At 37.5% G+C, this 17937-nt stretch overlaps 1 protein-coding gene across 2 annotated transcripts in view; it reads right to left on the bottom strand.

Annotated features, from left to right (window-relative positions):
* Nucleotides 1–17937, bottom strand: part of LOC121300999 (ankyrin repeat and fibronectin type-III domain-containing protein 1-like) — a 271767-nt gene that overhangs the window by 70628 nt on the left and 183202 nt on the right. For both annotated transcript variants that reach the window (XM_041230055.1, XM_041230056.1), the window contains one exon: nt 15853–15893. In XM_041230055.1, coding sequence (XP_041085989.1) covers nt 15853–15893 — 41 coding nt within the window. The remainder of the gene's footprint in view (nt 1–15852; nt 15894–17937) is intronic.

The following is a 17937-nucleotide window of genomic DNA, read 5'->3' as shown; positions in this document are numbered from 1 at the left end:
TTAGTTTGGTATGTAACTATTCGCAAACCACCATTTCCAACATCCTTAAATTTAAAGTTTGAAGGTAATGTAGAGCTACAACTACGGTACTACAAAAATAAATAAATAAATAAATCATCAGCCCTGCCATGTAAACATGTAAACTGTGCCCTACAGTACATACAAGCAGCCTCCAGTGTATCTGCATGCCCAGTGCTATGCAAACCCAGAATGAGAAAGGAAAGCAAGAGAACCTTTCACTTCAGCCACTGCCTGGGCTCCTCACCTTTCACAATCACTAACAATTGAAAGGAACACTGCTGCGTTATCACTGGATCATATCACTGACTGCTTACAATATCTGTTAATGGGTTAAGAGTTGAACCAGAAACAGACAACTTTTCCCAACACCTCATTAATAGAGCAAAACAATGCTCCTTGGATTCCTTCCAGCACCTTGATCAGGCTTTTCTCCTAATTTCAAACATAAACTTTGCACTCTGTGTTTTTATTTAGCCTTTATTTTCAAATACCCCCCCCCCCTCGTTTTATCTGCCACCCCCTGCAATTTTCTTCAATGTCCTATTAATGCCATTTAACTGACTCCAGATCTCTGCTTGATTTGAATAACAAATGGCATATTTTCCTATATGAATCATCTGAAAAAGTGTCAAATGAGTCTCAGATGGAAGTGTTAATCGATGAGGGATTAACCCTGGCAAAGGTTCTGTTGTAAAGTGTTAAATCTGATTAGAGTCGCCGGGGGTCGTTGCCAGTTTTGGCCCTTATTTTTCCAGGTCTTTTCCGCTAAAACTTTTTTTTGTTTTTTGTTTGCCAGTACTTTGAATGTAGTGCTCATAAAATATGAAGGACAATGGAGCAGGCAGAGAGGGAGCACGCGCGCGCACGAGAGAGAGAGAGAGAGAGAGAGAGAGAGAGAGAGAGAGAGAGAGAGAGAGAGAGAGAGAGAGAGAGAAAGAGATCGCCTCAATCCTGACCTGAACACCACAGCCTGCCCTTCAATCCAAGCAAAACTGTTGAGTGGTTTTAACAAACAAAACAATGTAATAATGTCCTATTTTAATGGATCTACAAACATCGGCTGATGAGTTAATAATAGTGACATCAGCATAAGACCAGTATTTACCTCTCAGCTACAGAGATTATTCTTTAGTTGAATGGTTTAGCATTCGTCTTTGAACAGAGAGGTCCTTCACATTGGAAGCTCATTAGGCAACTTCCAGCATCAACTCGAGTTGGAGAGATCAAATTCCCAGCCCTAATTGAAATCAATCTGATTTGAATGCAAACCACACCACTACCAGCAATAGCAACACAATGAATTTGGAACAAATATTGCCATTGTCAGCCTCATAGCGTTGCAGCTGCTCCCATGTAACCAGCGCTGTGTTGTATGTTATATTTCACTACTTTATATTCATACAATTTCAATACTGTACAGCGGTTAACACTTAACATTATGCTTTTATATCCCATAGTAATATTAATCAACAAATACACGTGACTGATATTAACCAGAGTGTGATAATAATCAAAGTGATATGAAAGAAAGAAAGAAACCATAGATTTTATATATAAGCTAATTAATACAAAATATACATTTTATTAAATGGTAACATGAAAACATGGTTTTATTTCTAAATTAAATTTGGTATGCCATTTGGGCTTGTTATGTTGAAATTGGGCAAGTTTATAATAGTTATACTGGCCCTTTTACATACATGTCAACACAGCTGCTGTTTTAGCCAGACTGCGTGGTCCTGTTAAGCGTGCTGTACAGGCTATTAGCATTTACTTACAATCTGTAAGTATATTTTGATTTTTTTTCAGCAATAAGTTCCCATAGTATTTGAGTGTCTTTGAGAACAGGCTGTATGAAGTAACGAGGGTAAATCGCACATCCCAGGATTATAATACTGGCCCACAGCCAGCCAGGCTATCTGGTTACTGACCCCCTCTCCCTGGTCAATCTCTCCCTACATCCTCACACAACAGCCAGCTGTTAGGGATGACATACAGGCTGATGGCAGGGTATGATGTGATGTAAGCCTGTTGCTAAATGCTTCACAAATTCAGATACTGATGCGTGGGAAAGAAACCAGTGACCTAACTGCAGATTAAATACTCCAGCGATCGCTGCTCAGAAACCTGCATTTTAAAAACCATTTCGTACCTGACTGGCTTAGCTATGGAAATTAATATTTGAGCACATTGGTTTGGTCATGTTAATGGTGATAATTAGGGGTCTAGTATTCAAATATTGTTCTTATTTACTTAATTTAACAATTTAAAATCTGACATTGCACATACTACTTAGATATAATGTTCATACAAAAAACAAAACACTATTATAATTACGCCCCGCATGGGATAAACAACCCTGTGAAGGGGATATAGTGGAGGCGGTTAGAAGTATGCATGTACGTATGTATGTCACACGTCATACATTTTTGCATATATCTGGGAAACCACTTACCCAACTGTTATGACATTTGGTATTAACATGTTTTCACATAAGTTATTGAGAATATAAAGTTCTGGGGATATATGGATATGTCTGATTACCAGTCCATCCGTCTCTATGTCACAATTATATTTTTGGATTTATCTGGAGACTTTTTCATCATAACGATGGCTCTAATTTTAAATTTTGAGCTGTGGCGAGGGTTGTATGTTCCTGACATAATTGTTATTATATATTAGAATTGAATGACAAACTGTTTGACTGCAATGTTCAACATGAGAAAGATTTATAGCCAAAATAATTACTTTTTTGTGTGCCTGTATCAATCTTTTTCTTTTTTAGAAAGTCAGTTGCTATGGCGACATGATTAGCAGAAGGAAAGGCCCACAATCTCCCCTCCCGCTCCTCAGCTCCACACATACACCTGCTCTCAACGTGACTCGGATTACTGAGCTCTCAGCAATAACTATGCTCTCCTCTCCAGTCTAAACAGTACAATAGGCCTTTTGTCTCCTTTTTCTGTGGACCAGCAAAGCAGATACTGTCACTTTCCTTGGTAATTGCAATTTACTTGTACTAATTTAAATGTACGCATTGAAATGTATACGGTGTGATCTTGTTTAGGTGGGTGTCAGTATTAGCAATAATGACTTTCCTCATGAAACTGCCTTCAAAATATCACTATAAGCACCCCCCTTCAATTTTACAGCTGTATCTTTATTTTATGATGGTGATGCTTGTTTTTACGTGTCTCTGCCAGGTATATTTACGGGTCCCTTAAAGTACACAGAATAATTTCAGTAAATATCATATTTATTAGTATTATGGTTATAGCATATAGATCAATACAGTAAAGACCATTAAAACATGCTTCTTGGTAGTTCCGTCATCAATATGAAACTAAAGCTGAGAAATTAAAACTAATTTCATTATGAGTCTCATCTTCTACATATGTGCATGCTTCTCTGCTGTCAATTGTGTTGTGATGGGCTAGCTGAGTTAATTGCTGCTGCTAACTAGATTGATGTTTGTTATTTTTTTTGATGTAACAAAAAACAGAAATAAAACAATAATTGGAAACCAAATACCATGAATAATACGTGGGTGAGAGGAATATTGAATTCTGTACATCCTATTTATTCTTCCTTTAACATGAGGAATAATAAGAAGTCAGGAGAGCCCTATTTATCTGGTACAATTCCCAGCATTGGACGTTCAAGTCTTTATAGTATCCAGAAGCCCTGCTTCCGTATTCTAGTTTCTTCTGCAGTTTCCAAAGATTCATCTGTAAACTGCTGAGCTGTCTGTCACAACAACAGCAGAAGCCCTGAGGCCGATCTATTGCACAAGCTTCGTTGAGAGCTGCAATTCGAAACGTCCCACTGGAGTTTAAACTGATGAATGTCAGCATGAAATTTCAAAACATACCCTAAAACACAAGTGAAACCGTTTGTTTTCCTTCTGAAGCTGAACCGACAGCACAGGGGATCCTATTCAGAAATCTCAAGAGGGACTTATTTATTTTATTTATAAAACAAGATTTATTTTAAAAATCTGCTTTGGTATCTTCTGTGAAAGTAATCTGAAACAAAATCACATTGGAAATGTGAAAAAGCGCCAAGTTATCAAAAGTGCCCAGCCATTTAAAGTGGGGATATGAAAAACACAAGCCAAGTTTCAAGAAACCATTGGGGCAACCTTGCCCAGCACAAAGTAAATAGGCACAACTGTAAAGCCGATGAGGGCCAAGGTTGGCCCAATTGTTTCTTTTAAGTTGGCTTGTGTTTTTCTTGCAAGTTTGATCTGCTTTTATTGTGCCAGTATAAATAGGCATTTGAAAAGACATGATTTTAATTAACACAAGAACAGCGAAAGATACGACCATGCCCCGCTTGAGTAATGAAGATCGCCTGGTTGCTATTGGCATGATTGAAGGCGGCCTTATCTGTGAGTGAAGTCCCCCGGAGAATGAGATGTTCTGCTTAAACAATCAGCAGACTAGTCTAGAGAAACCAGGAAACCGGCCATGTGAGGGACACCGGCCCAGGACCCTCACATCTGACTGATCCATCTACGTAATCATGTAAAGATAACCGCGACCAGCCATCCTTCGCCAGCTGGCTGCAGCTGCACAGGAAGAGTGGCAGAGCATCCCACAGCAGCCCATCCAGAGGCTGATCAGGTCTATGCACACAATAAGTGCATTCCCTAGTATATTTCCATGTTGACAAAACAAGTTAATTGTCATTAAACTCGGATGTCCTGTAACATACATATGCGTGACATGGTTGTTTAACTGCTCTGGCTCTTACTTCAATACAAGCAAACTTTACTTAATCACTTTGTATAGATGTACCTGTATTACTAAACAGTATGTAGTAGTTAAGATATTGCACACAGTGTGAATGTATGAATGAATACACTGCTGCCCTCTAGACCCGTGAAAATATGATGAGTTCTCAAGTAGCATTTTAGATAAATACATTTCTCAATAGGAAACCTTGGTGACTCTTGATATCACAATCACACATACCTATAACCAGTAGAAAACACACTACTGTTCCCCTTTAAAAGTATAGGGCCTATATTTTAAACTAACTGCCCTGAGCCTTAAATACAGGAGAGATGAGCATGTGATCATGTAGTTCAGCTCCTTTGAAATGGCCCAGTGCCAAATATCTTGTTCCTTAGCTCCTATTACATTTCCAGACAGAAAAAAATGTAATAATCCACCTAAAGCTACTTTCTTTAAGAGGTCTTTTTTATGCCAAGTACTTAATCTGCAATTAAAATAATGTGTGTAACTGTTACAATAGATTTCAAAGATATTGTTTCCCATACTGTTTTAATTATGATTGTGATTATGATGATTATTTTATTATTGTGAATAATGTATTGACCCCAAAGACACTGCTGATATGAAATGACCTAGTACATGCAACAGAAAAGGCCTGTAAACTGAGAACATTCGTTTTTAAAATGAAGATACATATTTGCTATGTGCCATTTTAAAACTCAGCATGCAAGATCTACATAGCAACATAGAACGATAGGATTCATACAATGAAAAATACAAAAATAAACTAAATAAATTCAATAACAAAAGTTAACTGATTAATACATAATCATAACTGTGACATTCCCTAAAATGTTTTTGTTTCTTGAAAAGACAAATCACAAACAACAAAAATGCACTCAAGTGAAAGTAGCATCTTAGGTATCACCAGGCCTCACCATAACATTTTCCTGTACTTTAAATACATATACACAAAAGTTGTTTCTAAAATTTCTCAGAGACCCACTGGGCAACCTTTCCAACCTCAGTTTGAGAACTACAGCCCTAAAACATTAATACTCTCTCGTTCACACAGACAGACAGACAGACAGACAGACAGTTGAATAATTTGGTATGTTGTTTACAAGCAGTCCGTGGCACCAGTACAGCAAACAGTAATGATACCCTCCATTTCTTGAAGCCCACAATTGAAAGCGGCGTCTTGTTCCCAATCAGTCCCGAGCAGGCAGACGGAGGGATTATTTGTGCTGGAAGGAAAGCTCTCACAGTAGCTGGATCTAGACCAAGCCAGAGGACAGCTCAAAGCATACATGCATAAAGCCACAAAAACACACACACACACACACACACACACACACACACACACACACACACTGACAAATACCGAATTTACTTCAAAATATGTCGCACACCTAATTCCATGGCCCAAAAAGACCCTGAATACAGGTTGCATTCAATAACAAACTATTATTGTAAGGTAGAATACTGTAATTAGTCAACAACTTGGCACAGCCAGGAACCTGCAGTCGCCTGACTATGACACTCTGCACACCACGCAGTCGTGCCTTTACCAAGTGAGCCACTTATTGTCCAGTGGATTAGCTTTATTCAGACCTTCAGCACAGGAATTTAATAGTTACCAGGACACGTCATGATTTGTAGTGCTGTATTTGAAAAATTCTATTCCATAGTAGTAAGTATACAGTGTAGGTCTTTTTATTTCATATACAGTACAATATGTCTAATCTATCTTTACCATCCATAAATGAATGCTTAAACCATTTTAGGAAAATAAACGGGGACTAAAACCCCTATTATAAAGATCTCAAATTTGTAGTTTTGAAAGAAAGACATTTTAAAATATCTGGTACTATACTACTGTAAGATTAATACATTTACTAAAGTTTCCTACAAACTGTCTCCCCTGCACATTAAAATCCTATTTTGCACATATTTGTGAGATAAGCTTTTTGGTATGCGAGAAGCAAACGTTAAATAGCCATGCCCTGCAAACACCCAGTCTTCTTACATCAATGTATGCGTGCTGAACACATTTCAAAGTGTATCTGCTAGAGACGCAATCCATCACAGTTAGGCCAGAGAAGCAGGAGGTTGAACAGCTGGACTAACGTCAGTGTAGTCTTCAAAGACCAAAACAGCATGACCACCACTTTGTATTGTGATGTAACTGCAGGAGAGGAAATATGCAGCTATAACAGTAACTATTACGGCAGTAAACCAAATATAGTCTGGGCACTTTATTAGGATCTGTAGCTAATATCGGGTAAGGATCACAGCCTTGACACAAAGTGAAATAGACTCCACAAGATGCTGGAAAGGGTCTCAATTCAGGAATCTATTCAGTCAATAGTATTTTACACAATCTGCTACACAACGGAGACAGATAACTGTGATGAAGAAAACACTGTTCACATTCACCCCAAACATGCTTAATTGTACCGAGATCTAAGGGCTGTGATGAAGATGCTGCTCAAACCATCCACTTCACATTATCGTATTGTGGATGATATTGTCTTGAAAGTAGCCATCAGGGAAAAAGTGTACTTATGTTAACAACAGCATTCGTTCTGCCTTCCAGAGTAATCAAGGGACCTAGGGACCCCTGACTAGGGCGATGCCAAGTCAGGTAGAATATGTAAACAATTATATCTGGTACCACACTAGAGGTAATGAAAACTGTTTTCATGTCTTACTCTCAGGAGGTCTTGCACTTCCTTTGTCACATGGAGAGTGATCCCCCTTTGACATCTTCTTTTCTGGACCAATCAGCTTCCTCTAATGACTGACATTCTTTGACCCAAAGACACTGAGGTTACATGGCCTAGGAAGTCATGTACACAGAGCTTTCTTTTTATAATTCAGTCATTTAGGTGACTAAAAGCTCAAACGCATGATCAAAGTCAGGCACGGCAAATTTACAGAACTACAGTACTATAATAATTTAATATTGGAGCAACATTCATTCATAATGAGTGCAAACGCCATAAAATAGTAATAGTAAATTACAATTATATTTAAAACAGTTTTATAAAGAAAATAATTTTTTATGCAAATTAATGCTGCTTTTCAGTCATAAATATCAGTGTGGAATATTGTAGCCAGTCCACATATCACTAACGGGAAATCTGCTTGGTTCTCTTAACCAGGTTTTGCATTATAAAAAGACAGCATGTTAAGTGCCAAGATTTACCAACCCCTTAAGTAATACATATTAAATCTAATACAAGCTCAGTTTCTCTTGCTAGGAATCTGGCAGAAATCCAAGCTTGGAAAGTTCTGAAACACCAGAGACATTTTCAAGCCAAACCATTTCAAAGCCCAGACCCGCCAATTCTGAAACAAGCTCATTCAGAATCCAAAGGAAGCACAGATTCCAATGAGCTGCTTGCTTTGTCTTTTTTATATTGTATAAAAAATAATGTGAAAGAAAAGAAAAATTGAGCAGCTAGTTTCCATTAGCCTGGTATGCCTCAGAATCTTAATCTGCTGTCTCCAAGCCTTCAATTTGTGCTTTCCAAAATGTTTACTGCCTCAAAGCCAAAAACAAAAAGTTTCACCCCCCTCCTCTTTCCAAAATATAATAGGGTATTTCTGGCATTTACAAACAAATTCAAACTGCTGAAATTCCAGTTGGATTTGGTGGCTGCGGTCCACTATAACTTCAGCTACAGCACAACATTTACAGAATTAGTCAAACGCAACACTGTGTTGTGATCTTCAGAACATGGGTAGTACATTCAATTACACGTCCACTTCTCAATTACAAATGTCCATGAAAGAACAAGTTAATTTACTAGGACCTGTCAACCTGATTTAATTTGGCATCATGTGATGTGACAAGTGATCCTGCAGCACTAGAAAGCTGACATAGTTAACCTAAGCATCACAGTGGATCAAGTCCAACAATGCTGTACCCTGATAGTGAAGGCTACTTTCAAGATGATAATACCCTTCTGCAGCACCAGCATTGGGTGCGAATGGTTTGAGGAACTGACCCAAGGCATCTTCCACCACAATCTGCCACCATCTGTCACCACAATCATCTGATCTAAATCCAGTTGACCATGTTTGGGTTGAACGTGAATGACGCATTGGTGCTCACAATCCTCTCTCTACCTCACTAATCGTGAAATATTATTGACTGAACGGGTCCCTCGAGACACCTTGTGGAGTCTATGATGCTGTTTTGCTTATATGTACAATTGAAAGTTCAGTTATAATTAAGATACTGCACATAACTCTCCAGTGCTATCATTACCCTGCACCTTAATAATGCACACTAATGATCAGCCACTGTGGATTATCTTTATATTTGTTTTGCTGGCAATACACTGCATTAGAGTGAATGGGGCTGGTGTACACTTCTATAAAAGACAATTTGGCTGATACAACTTACAAAATACGCAGCTACGACAGGCAACTAGAACCAAAGATCAGCCCCTGAACCAATACTCAAAGCACCCTGACACAGGGAAATAACTTTAATTTGGAGATAATTACGATGCTCTCCTTCCACCTCTACAGTTTGTAGTGTAAAGTCATTCAATTTTAGCGTGATGTCAGTGGGCAGAATACAATTTGAGAGGCAGTGCTTCAAAAGAAATGGGGTGAGGGATTTAAGTGGCAGGTCGGCATAAAATGAATGAGTCAGATTGATGATTCACTGTGCTGAATGCAGACACATGTTCTTGCCTACAGTTGTTCCTCAAGAAAATCTTATTCAAATCACTAAGTCCACCTTGTATTTTAAAGCTCAACACTGTACTAATATCACTGAAAACATGCTGTTATATTGAGGATTTAGGTAAGATTTCAAAAGAGCAGTCAGCCAATACATTAAAATGTATTTCCTTTATTTTTACAGGTGTATGGTTACAGGCTGGTGTACGAGCTGAGGTTAGATGTGATTCTGAAAGCTCTATTAGGCCACAGGGTGATTTTAATTCTTTAAAACATCCAAGAGATTTGATGATTGAAACAGAAAATGCTGCAACGTGAATCTAAATAACAAGAAGAAAACATACAGTTAAGATAACATCACACCCATACCAAAGAGTCTCTATTACACAACATTACACAAAGTGTCAGTTCCCTGAAAAATGAGATGACCATAACCTCCATACATTACTAATGCTCATGCATAAAGCTTCAGCGATCATTCACAAGACATTAGCTCAATACCTCAGTCAATGACAAACAGTCAGGATTAAATTCTTGCAACAGATGTTCTTGCAAAGTTAAATTAAATTTAAGAAATGACAGAGCCTTTCTTTGTACAGCAAGTGTTGAGAATACTAGAACCAAATAATATGTGTTCTCTGAATTCAGCTGCTAAATAGAGGTGTATCCTCTATTTATTCACTCAATCATCCAGAAAACAGAACTTCTGTCAAAAGACCCCCCCCCCCCTTCTCACCCAGAAGAGTGGGTCTTTCTGAGTGAGTAAACAGCCCCCACCCCCCCTCCTCTTCTCTGGACAGCTGAGCTGATTGGAAAGCAAACAGACAACTTTCATTGTGCAAACAGAATGACCAGACCAGAGTGCAGCTTCATGAAGTTGAGCAGAGAAGAGCAGTGGATTCACTGGGATTCTACTGCCAGCATTATCTACTATTCTGTACAATGTAACAGTTATCAGACAACATCAATATCAATATTTTTTTAAAACTGTGGTTATAGCTAATGAACTAATCTTACTGGTCATGTATTTCCACTTATCATGCAGGTTTTACATATGCCTATGAAAACATGAATACACATAATAATACTAATAGGATTAGGGTTAGAGTCAAGGTTATAACAATATGTATTCGGTACACTTCCTTGGACACTTAATATATTAAGGACTGCAGATTGTGGCCTTAATGCTGAATACAGGGCTGGCCTAGATATCAAAGGTGAGTTTATACTGCTGTCACGAGGAGCAAATCAGAACTGTTTAAAAAAAAATGCCCTTAACTGCGGGCTTGCCTAAAGTTGCTCTGAGCTGCATGGTCCTCTGACACTGTAGCACTGAGGTGGTGACATGGCGGAGGCCAGGTTGAAATAAAAATAATTGGGCATTTCAAATTGGGGAGAAAATCTGAAAAATAAGGCGATTCCAAATTTAAAAAAAAAAGGCACTAAAAAACGAAAAAAATAAATCTGATAAAAATAATATATTAACAGTATTTTGTAAATCAATCACAGTATAACTGAGCAAATAGACGGACACACTTGTGAGCCATACATAAATTGTGGTATACCACTGGAACAGGCTGTCGACCAGAGTTGTTGAAGCAGAGACTCTTGGATCCTTCAAGAAAAGACAGGATGTTGTCATGAACAATACCATATAACCCTCTCTGTGTTCAATGCCGCCTGCAGGAAGGACGGTCCATCTAGCCATGGATTCCTAGAGGTTTCATTTTCCTTACTAACCTGGTTATGGGTGTTTGTTTTTTCTCTGCTGAGTGCTAAAGAATCACACAGGTACCATAGCAAGCAAGCATAGACGGGCCGATTGGCCTTTTCTTGTTCTTGAATTTCTAATGCTCTTAAGTGCTTGTATGTAGGACTGTTCTTAAAAAGAGTTAAGAGTTAAAATCTGTAGAAGTCTATCTACAATGACTTAATATGTTTCAACAGGCTTACAACTTACCATGCTGGTGTACAGAAATGCACTTATAAACATCTTAGCCCCATGGCCTTGAATTTCTATTGGAGTTTTTATACTCAGATTTAATATATGACACTTAACTGCACATGATGATGTCACCATAAGGCAAGAGTCAGTCTAAATCTATTAAGATAACTAAGTCTTAATAATATGACACCCAGCTAACTCAAGGACACCTAAAGAGTAAGTAGCAGGGTTCCATACCACTTCATGGATCATTATTGCTGTGTTATCTGCTTGACAATGTGGGCAACAACCCTTACACTAGCATCAGTGCACTAGAGCGGCCATTTTGAAAAGAGCTTTGAAACAGAGTTTAAAGTTATAAATGTAAAAAGTTGTCAGGATGTTAACAATGAAAAGAAAAAATGACAGGTATATGTTATTTAATCAGGTGTAGCAGCACATTTTACTGAACCCTGCTCTTTAAGTCTAGCAGGAACAGATTAACGCATAGGCAAACTAGGCATGTGCCTAGGGCCCAAACTCAAGGGGGGTCCCAAAACTGACATTAGAACCGAGGCAATCAAATTGTTCTGACAGGTGTTACATATAGTTCTGTAACATTACCCAATATAATTCTGTATCCCCACATTATTCCATGCTTGTGCAGTTTTTAAAAGATCGCTTGATGTGCACGCACAATATTTCTGTGCCTGAGCCCTGTTGTGTTATCAAGCACTGTCATTGAGTTCTGCTGCAGCTTACAACAAATATTGTAAACAAGACAAAACTAATGCTGTGGCAAAATAAAATAGCACATTTAACACCACTGATTTTCTAGATATACAGTACGTTCAGCCTCCTGCTTTGCTCAACACACGAAACCCTTGATTAAAGTAACCTTATACAACTTTTCTTTTTAAACACAGTTTCATTCTATTACATGTAAATACTGTTCAGAAACCTCAAGCGTTCACTTCCAGCGGTCTATATGTAACTTTTAAAAACTTACTTGTATGCTAACACTTTGGTGATTTCTCTGCTCTTGAGAAAAGGGCATTTTCTTTAATGAAGCAAGTCAAAAATCCATCCGGTTAACAAGGAAACATTGACGATTTTGTGTGCAGTAAACTGTAACGTATTTGACTACACAACAATGCACAGGCATTTTTGTTTTTTACTATTTATTTTCGTGGACAATTGAGCACCCTTCATATTGCCTTTTTGAACTATGGTTTGTTGTTTGTTTGAACTGTTGCCTTTTTATTCAGTAAATCAGGAAAAGTCGTTGGCGATTTAAGGCAGGCTTCAGGTTTTTTCCGGTTTTATTCTGAAATGTATTTAGCACACCCCCCTACAGTTTAATTTTCTGTGAGATTCATTCAGTTGTTCATAATAACTTCAAACTGAGAATTATACCTGTTGTAAAAGGGTGTAGTGCTAGATATAAAGGCTCTAATGTATATAGAGGTGTGTGTGTGTGTGTGTGTGTGTGTGTGTGTGTGTGTGTGTGTGTGTGTGTGTGTATGTTTGTATGTATATGTGTATGTGTGTGTGTGGTTGTTTGTTCAGGGGTAGGGGGCCCACAAGTGTATGCTTGCCTTGGGCCCAGTGACGGGTTAATCCGGTCCTGCCTAGAAGGCCTACACAATGAAAATTACTTCCCTACAGAAAGTGACTAAAACCATTCTCCTGTGAAGCCTGTTGCTGTGATGCTATGGTAACAGAACAGCAACGCAATGCTATGCTATAGATAAAACACAAAACTTATCTGAGTCTGCCAACAGCAATGTTTACTGGAATAAGCCCAACTCCCAGTTACTTAATCACTTTCTCTTGTAAGATAGTGTGCACTGACTTGTAGCTATCAATTTTTTTATTTGTTTTATTTTATTTTAATACAGGTCAGATTTTAGATCATAGAATTATTTTGTGAATCTGCACATGCCAGTAATATTTATAGTTATCTGTCTCAAGTTCATTTGTAGCATTGCATTGATATGATATTTAAATTACATTATATTTTACACTAACTGTTTTAAACAAAGCATCTTTACTGCTACTGACTTTGACAGACATCATTTTATATACACTCACATTTATATACACGTCAATGCAGTAAATTGACATTGATGCATATTTACTTCAGCTTTTTTAAGCCATGCAAATACAGTAAATATAGCAAGAGAACTACTGTTCTATTTAACTTTAAAGTTATACCTGGACAGTTATACCCAAAGATCCTAAATTCAAACGCCAGCCTCACTCACTAACGCAACAAAATAGTCTAATGTTTGTTTGTGGCACAGAGACATTTCTTCATCTTTGACAGTCTACCCAAGAGGCACTTGGGTAGCCCATAAACAATAAACACATTCCTGTAATAGAAACTGATATGTACACTTTGTCAGTTTGAATGGGAACTTAATTAATGCCCTGCTAACAACTAATAAAAATACATATTACAGGTGTGCGCAATTTGTGAAAAAAACATGTTGTCCAAGAGACAAAATGCTAAAAAAAAATGGTCCTTCTTAAAAATCTCTCCATTGCACAAAACATGCACAAAAAAAAAGTAGACTATAACTTGTAGGATTTTGATTTTATTTAATAGTGACACAAACAATCAATTAGTGATTAACAGGGGCGGATTGAGCCTTGTAGCTTGACTGGTTCACTAAATTCTTCAAGATACACAAAAGGTTCTGTGTGACCCCACCTCACCTCAACAAATTTACAACATACTTTTAGGAAATGTTCCTGTCAGTGCTGTTTGGAACACATTTGCTTGTAAATTTAAGTAATATACTAAAAGTACAAATATAATAAGCAATGCATGTGAGTTATTCAAATATAAAAATAGCTTTTGCCTGTTTTTTTTCCCTACTCTTTCTCTATAAGCTGAATCCAACTCCTGATGTACAGGTGTTTTAGTTTGTTGCATCACAGATAGGAAATCGTTGCCATCTATTACTGCTGCCCAGATTTTTAAAGGACTTGTGTATAACCTGTCAGGTTTCTCTGCATTGTTTACTGTTTTTCTACCAAAAATGTCCAAAAAAGAACTAATATCACTTCTGTTCAAATCGTGCATTTTTTTAAATTATTTTTTTTGTAGCATTTAAATAGTTTTTGTACTATGCATTTAATACAGCAATATGTAAATATGGTAAACAGCAAACAAGGTTAGCAACACTAAAATTGAAAGAAAAAAAATTAAATTTTTTGCCTGGGAAAGTTAGTCTTGAAATGCTTCTAAACAGTAAACTTCACATGTTTTTTAAACATCCCAACAAGTACACGCTTGGGCACGAAGTGTTATATATTAGACAACACGATTTTTTCTAATCCGCTAATACCTTAGTGACTGTGGTGCGCTTTTTTTTTTTTTTTTTTTTTGTAACTTAACTTTAAATGCCAGTTTCATGTATTAAAAAAGCAGTATCACTTATTTGCTAGTTTACAAAAAATGTAAATAATATCTTAAGTTTAAAGATTAGTCTGTGCCTTGCCAGAGGCTCTCAGGCAGCCATTTCTGGGTTTCTTTGTAATTGATAGAAGTGATAGGGTTGGACGTAAACACTTTTTAAAATATTTGTCTAGGTGCTAAACTTTGGCAATTCAGTTTTCAGAAACTTGTGTGGCTCTCTAGAAATATACCCAGAGTGTCGTTCTAGCAACAGAACGAAAATAAATAAGTCAGTATAATGCCAAAACTTGTTGTCCCTCCCTCAAATCTTGTTGTCCCCAGTGTCGGGTGGTACGAATTGCACACCCCTGATATTAGCCAAAGCGCTCTATAAATGCCTCCCTTTCCATCTCATAGTGTCTGTGTTGAATCTGGTCACTTAAGGTCTGAACAGACAGGCGAGCTGTGAGGGGTAGCTCCTGTGGCATCTGACTGCATGTTAGTCCCTTTAGTCAGATGCTTTACCTTACCCTTTCCCTCTCCAAACTAATGTATTGTTCATGCTGTTTAAAAATCCCTTTGGATATCATTTTCTGTTGCAGTCATCAAATATTGGTCTTTTGACCACCACCGTGGCCTCTGTATAGCACTCAAACATGTTTTCTCTCCATGTACAACCATTTACCTGTCCCATTGAACACTGCCCCAGTGGATGTAATATCTTACAGATGTATTTTTACATCACTAGGGGCAGAGTGTTAACAAAGAAACAAGTTATTTGTTTTGCCATTAGTATCATTATTATGGAATTTCCTCCTTTCAACAACAGCTAATGAAAGACAAGTACAAATCCCTAAAACATAACAACTGTGCATATTACCTCATAACATAGTATACTATTGGTTTGTTTTGATTATAACCAAAGATTGAGTAATATTATTGTAGAATGTGGCTGCCATACCAATTTAAATATACTGGAGTTCTAAACACGTAAGTGTACCTGAACCAGTAAGAGGGCAGGATTTGTTGGCAAAAGATATGAGTAGAGGAAATTATCCTACCTTCTCTGTTGAGGTTCCTTCCTGTCTGCCGATCCCAAGCTCTGCATGAGAAAGAGAGAGAGGCATTAGTATGTGTTTGAGTGCTAATTAAACCTCTCGCTTTCCCATTATAAGAATCATTACAGCACAGCAGGGGGTCCCCAGCAGGAAACTGAGATGCCACTGGCCAGATTATAAACCGTGAAAGCCTTGCCAAGGCTATATTGTAACATTACCCTCCAGCAAACCATGGTAAACCATGAAAACATTGCTGAACATGCACTGTAGAACAATGACTGGTTGCAGTGTCCATGTTGTGAAATTCCACAATGAAAATTTATATTACCAATGGCTGTGCTGCCATATACAAAGCATGATCTCTCCCAGAGAAATTCCAGCACAGACCAGCACAGTTACATAATGGTTAGAGCTATGGCTTTCAGCTGGACTTGGGGCTGGTTTAGGAGCTGATCCAAGAAAAGCAAGTATATTAAAAATGCCTTTGCTGTAAAATATCAGTGTTGTCTACACTCCAAAATGTATCTATTAAATCTGGGCTTGGATTTAATATATCTACTAGGTGTCCAGTAAGAGGCCAGTAAATATCTGCTCCAATTCCCAACTCTTAGCTGGTCACCAGCTATCCAGAAGTTGCTGGAGTTTTCTGCATGACTGACAATGGTTAAAACTTAGTCAAATTAGGGTTAACCATTTTAATATCTCCATTTAAACTAGATACAAATATCTAGCTTTGTGGAACTCTGCTTACAAAAGCTTACCACAGTAAATTAGCATGGTAAGCTTGCGTTTTTTCCATGCTTTTCCCCATGAATATACCACAGTTTGGCAATTAAAAAGAAAATGTTTACAATGCCTCTTTGTGCTTTACAATACTCATCTATGCTTTGCCAAGCTTTTGCTTTGCTTTATTACACTGATTTACTATGGTAAACTTTTATAAGGGACAGGACTTATTACACGTAACACAAGGGAGGACGTGAATAGATGGCTTTTGAAGGCTAATTTCCTGCGCCACCACACCATAAACTCACTTCCTGTGCCGCAGGTAAAAGGATCCCAAAAACTTGCACCAAAGAGAAAATAAAGTCTAGATAACATTTTGCAAACTGATAAGGGTCTTGTGGGAGTGTTGCTAATGAGCTGTTTTTCCAATTCCCAGCATTGTCAATAACCGCTGTACCCTATCAAGCCTCTACAGTTGCAGGCCTACTGCTACTGTCTGCTTAGATGCAGTACAGTATCAGTGGAATGATGCAAAAGGAAATGAGCTTTGCACTTCCTCAAAGAGACAAAGACAGTTAAGACAAGTGTCTGAAACAAACACAGCTGCTATAGTGCAACACCTATCACTAACAGATACAGATCCACACGCACACATACAATAAAATCAACATCAGAACTGAGAGGGAATACGCCCTGCTCTATGCCTCTGTCATGTTTCTAGAAAAGCTTAATCATCTTGTGTCCTTCTCATTTGAATCTGTCTCAAATGTTTCTCCTAAACAGAAACAAAAAGAAACAAATGAAACACAACTCAGAAACGTGAGCAGTTTAAGAGAAAGAAGGTAAAAAAGATCAATTTCACATGCTTTGTTGAATTTTGAGTGTATATTCTACAATATACCGTATCTAAAGATGTTCATTGCCACAAAATAATAAACTGCATCTTTTCATCTTAAAGTGAATGATTTCAGTAAAGAAAATCTACAAATGTGTTTAAAACAGTTTATTATGTATATGTGAACACCTTCACATAAATATACAGTAGTGTGCAAATGTATCTGCATAAAACCCTCTGAATGTGAGAATTTCAATATCTGGTCAGTAATCAGTGATATAGAAACAATAGGCACTCATGTGTGAAAATGTTAGACCACTTAAACAACTTCTAAAAAGTCTCATGCATTTTACCATTTGATGATTATGAGCGCCACATTTTCTTTTACTATTTTAAATTAATTGCATGTGTGGACTATTAAAGTCATCAATTAAATTAGACAATCACTAATTTGCCTATTTTGACAATTTTCCAAGATGTTCAGTTACAGTGGTTTGATTTCATACGCACAACAAATCAAAACAGAG

The sequence above is a fragment of the Polyodon spathula genome, chromosome 26 (assembly GCF_017654505.1).
Source record: "Polyodon spathula isolate WHYD16114869_AA chromosome 26, ASM1765450v1, whole genome shotgun sequence".
In the NCBI taxonomy this organism is placed as follows: domain Eukaryota; kingdom Metazoa; phylum Chordata; class Actinopteri; order Acipenseriformes; family Polyodontidae; genus Polyodon; species Polyodon spathula.
Note: the sequence above shows the minus strand (reverse complement) of the source record. Positions and strands in the feature narration are given on the sequence as shown.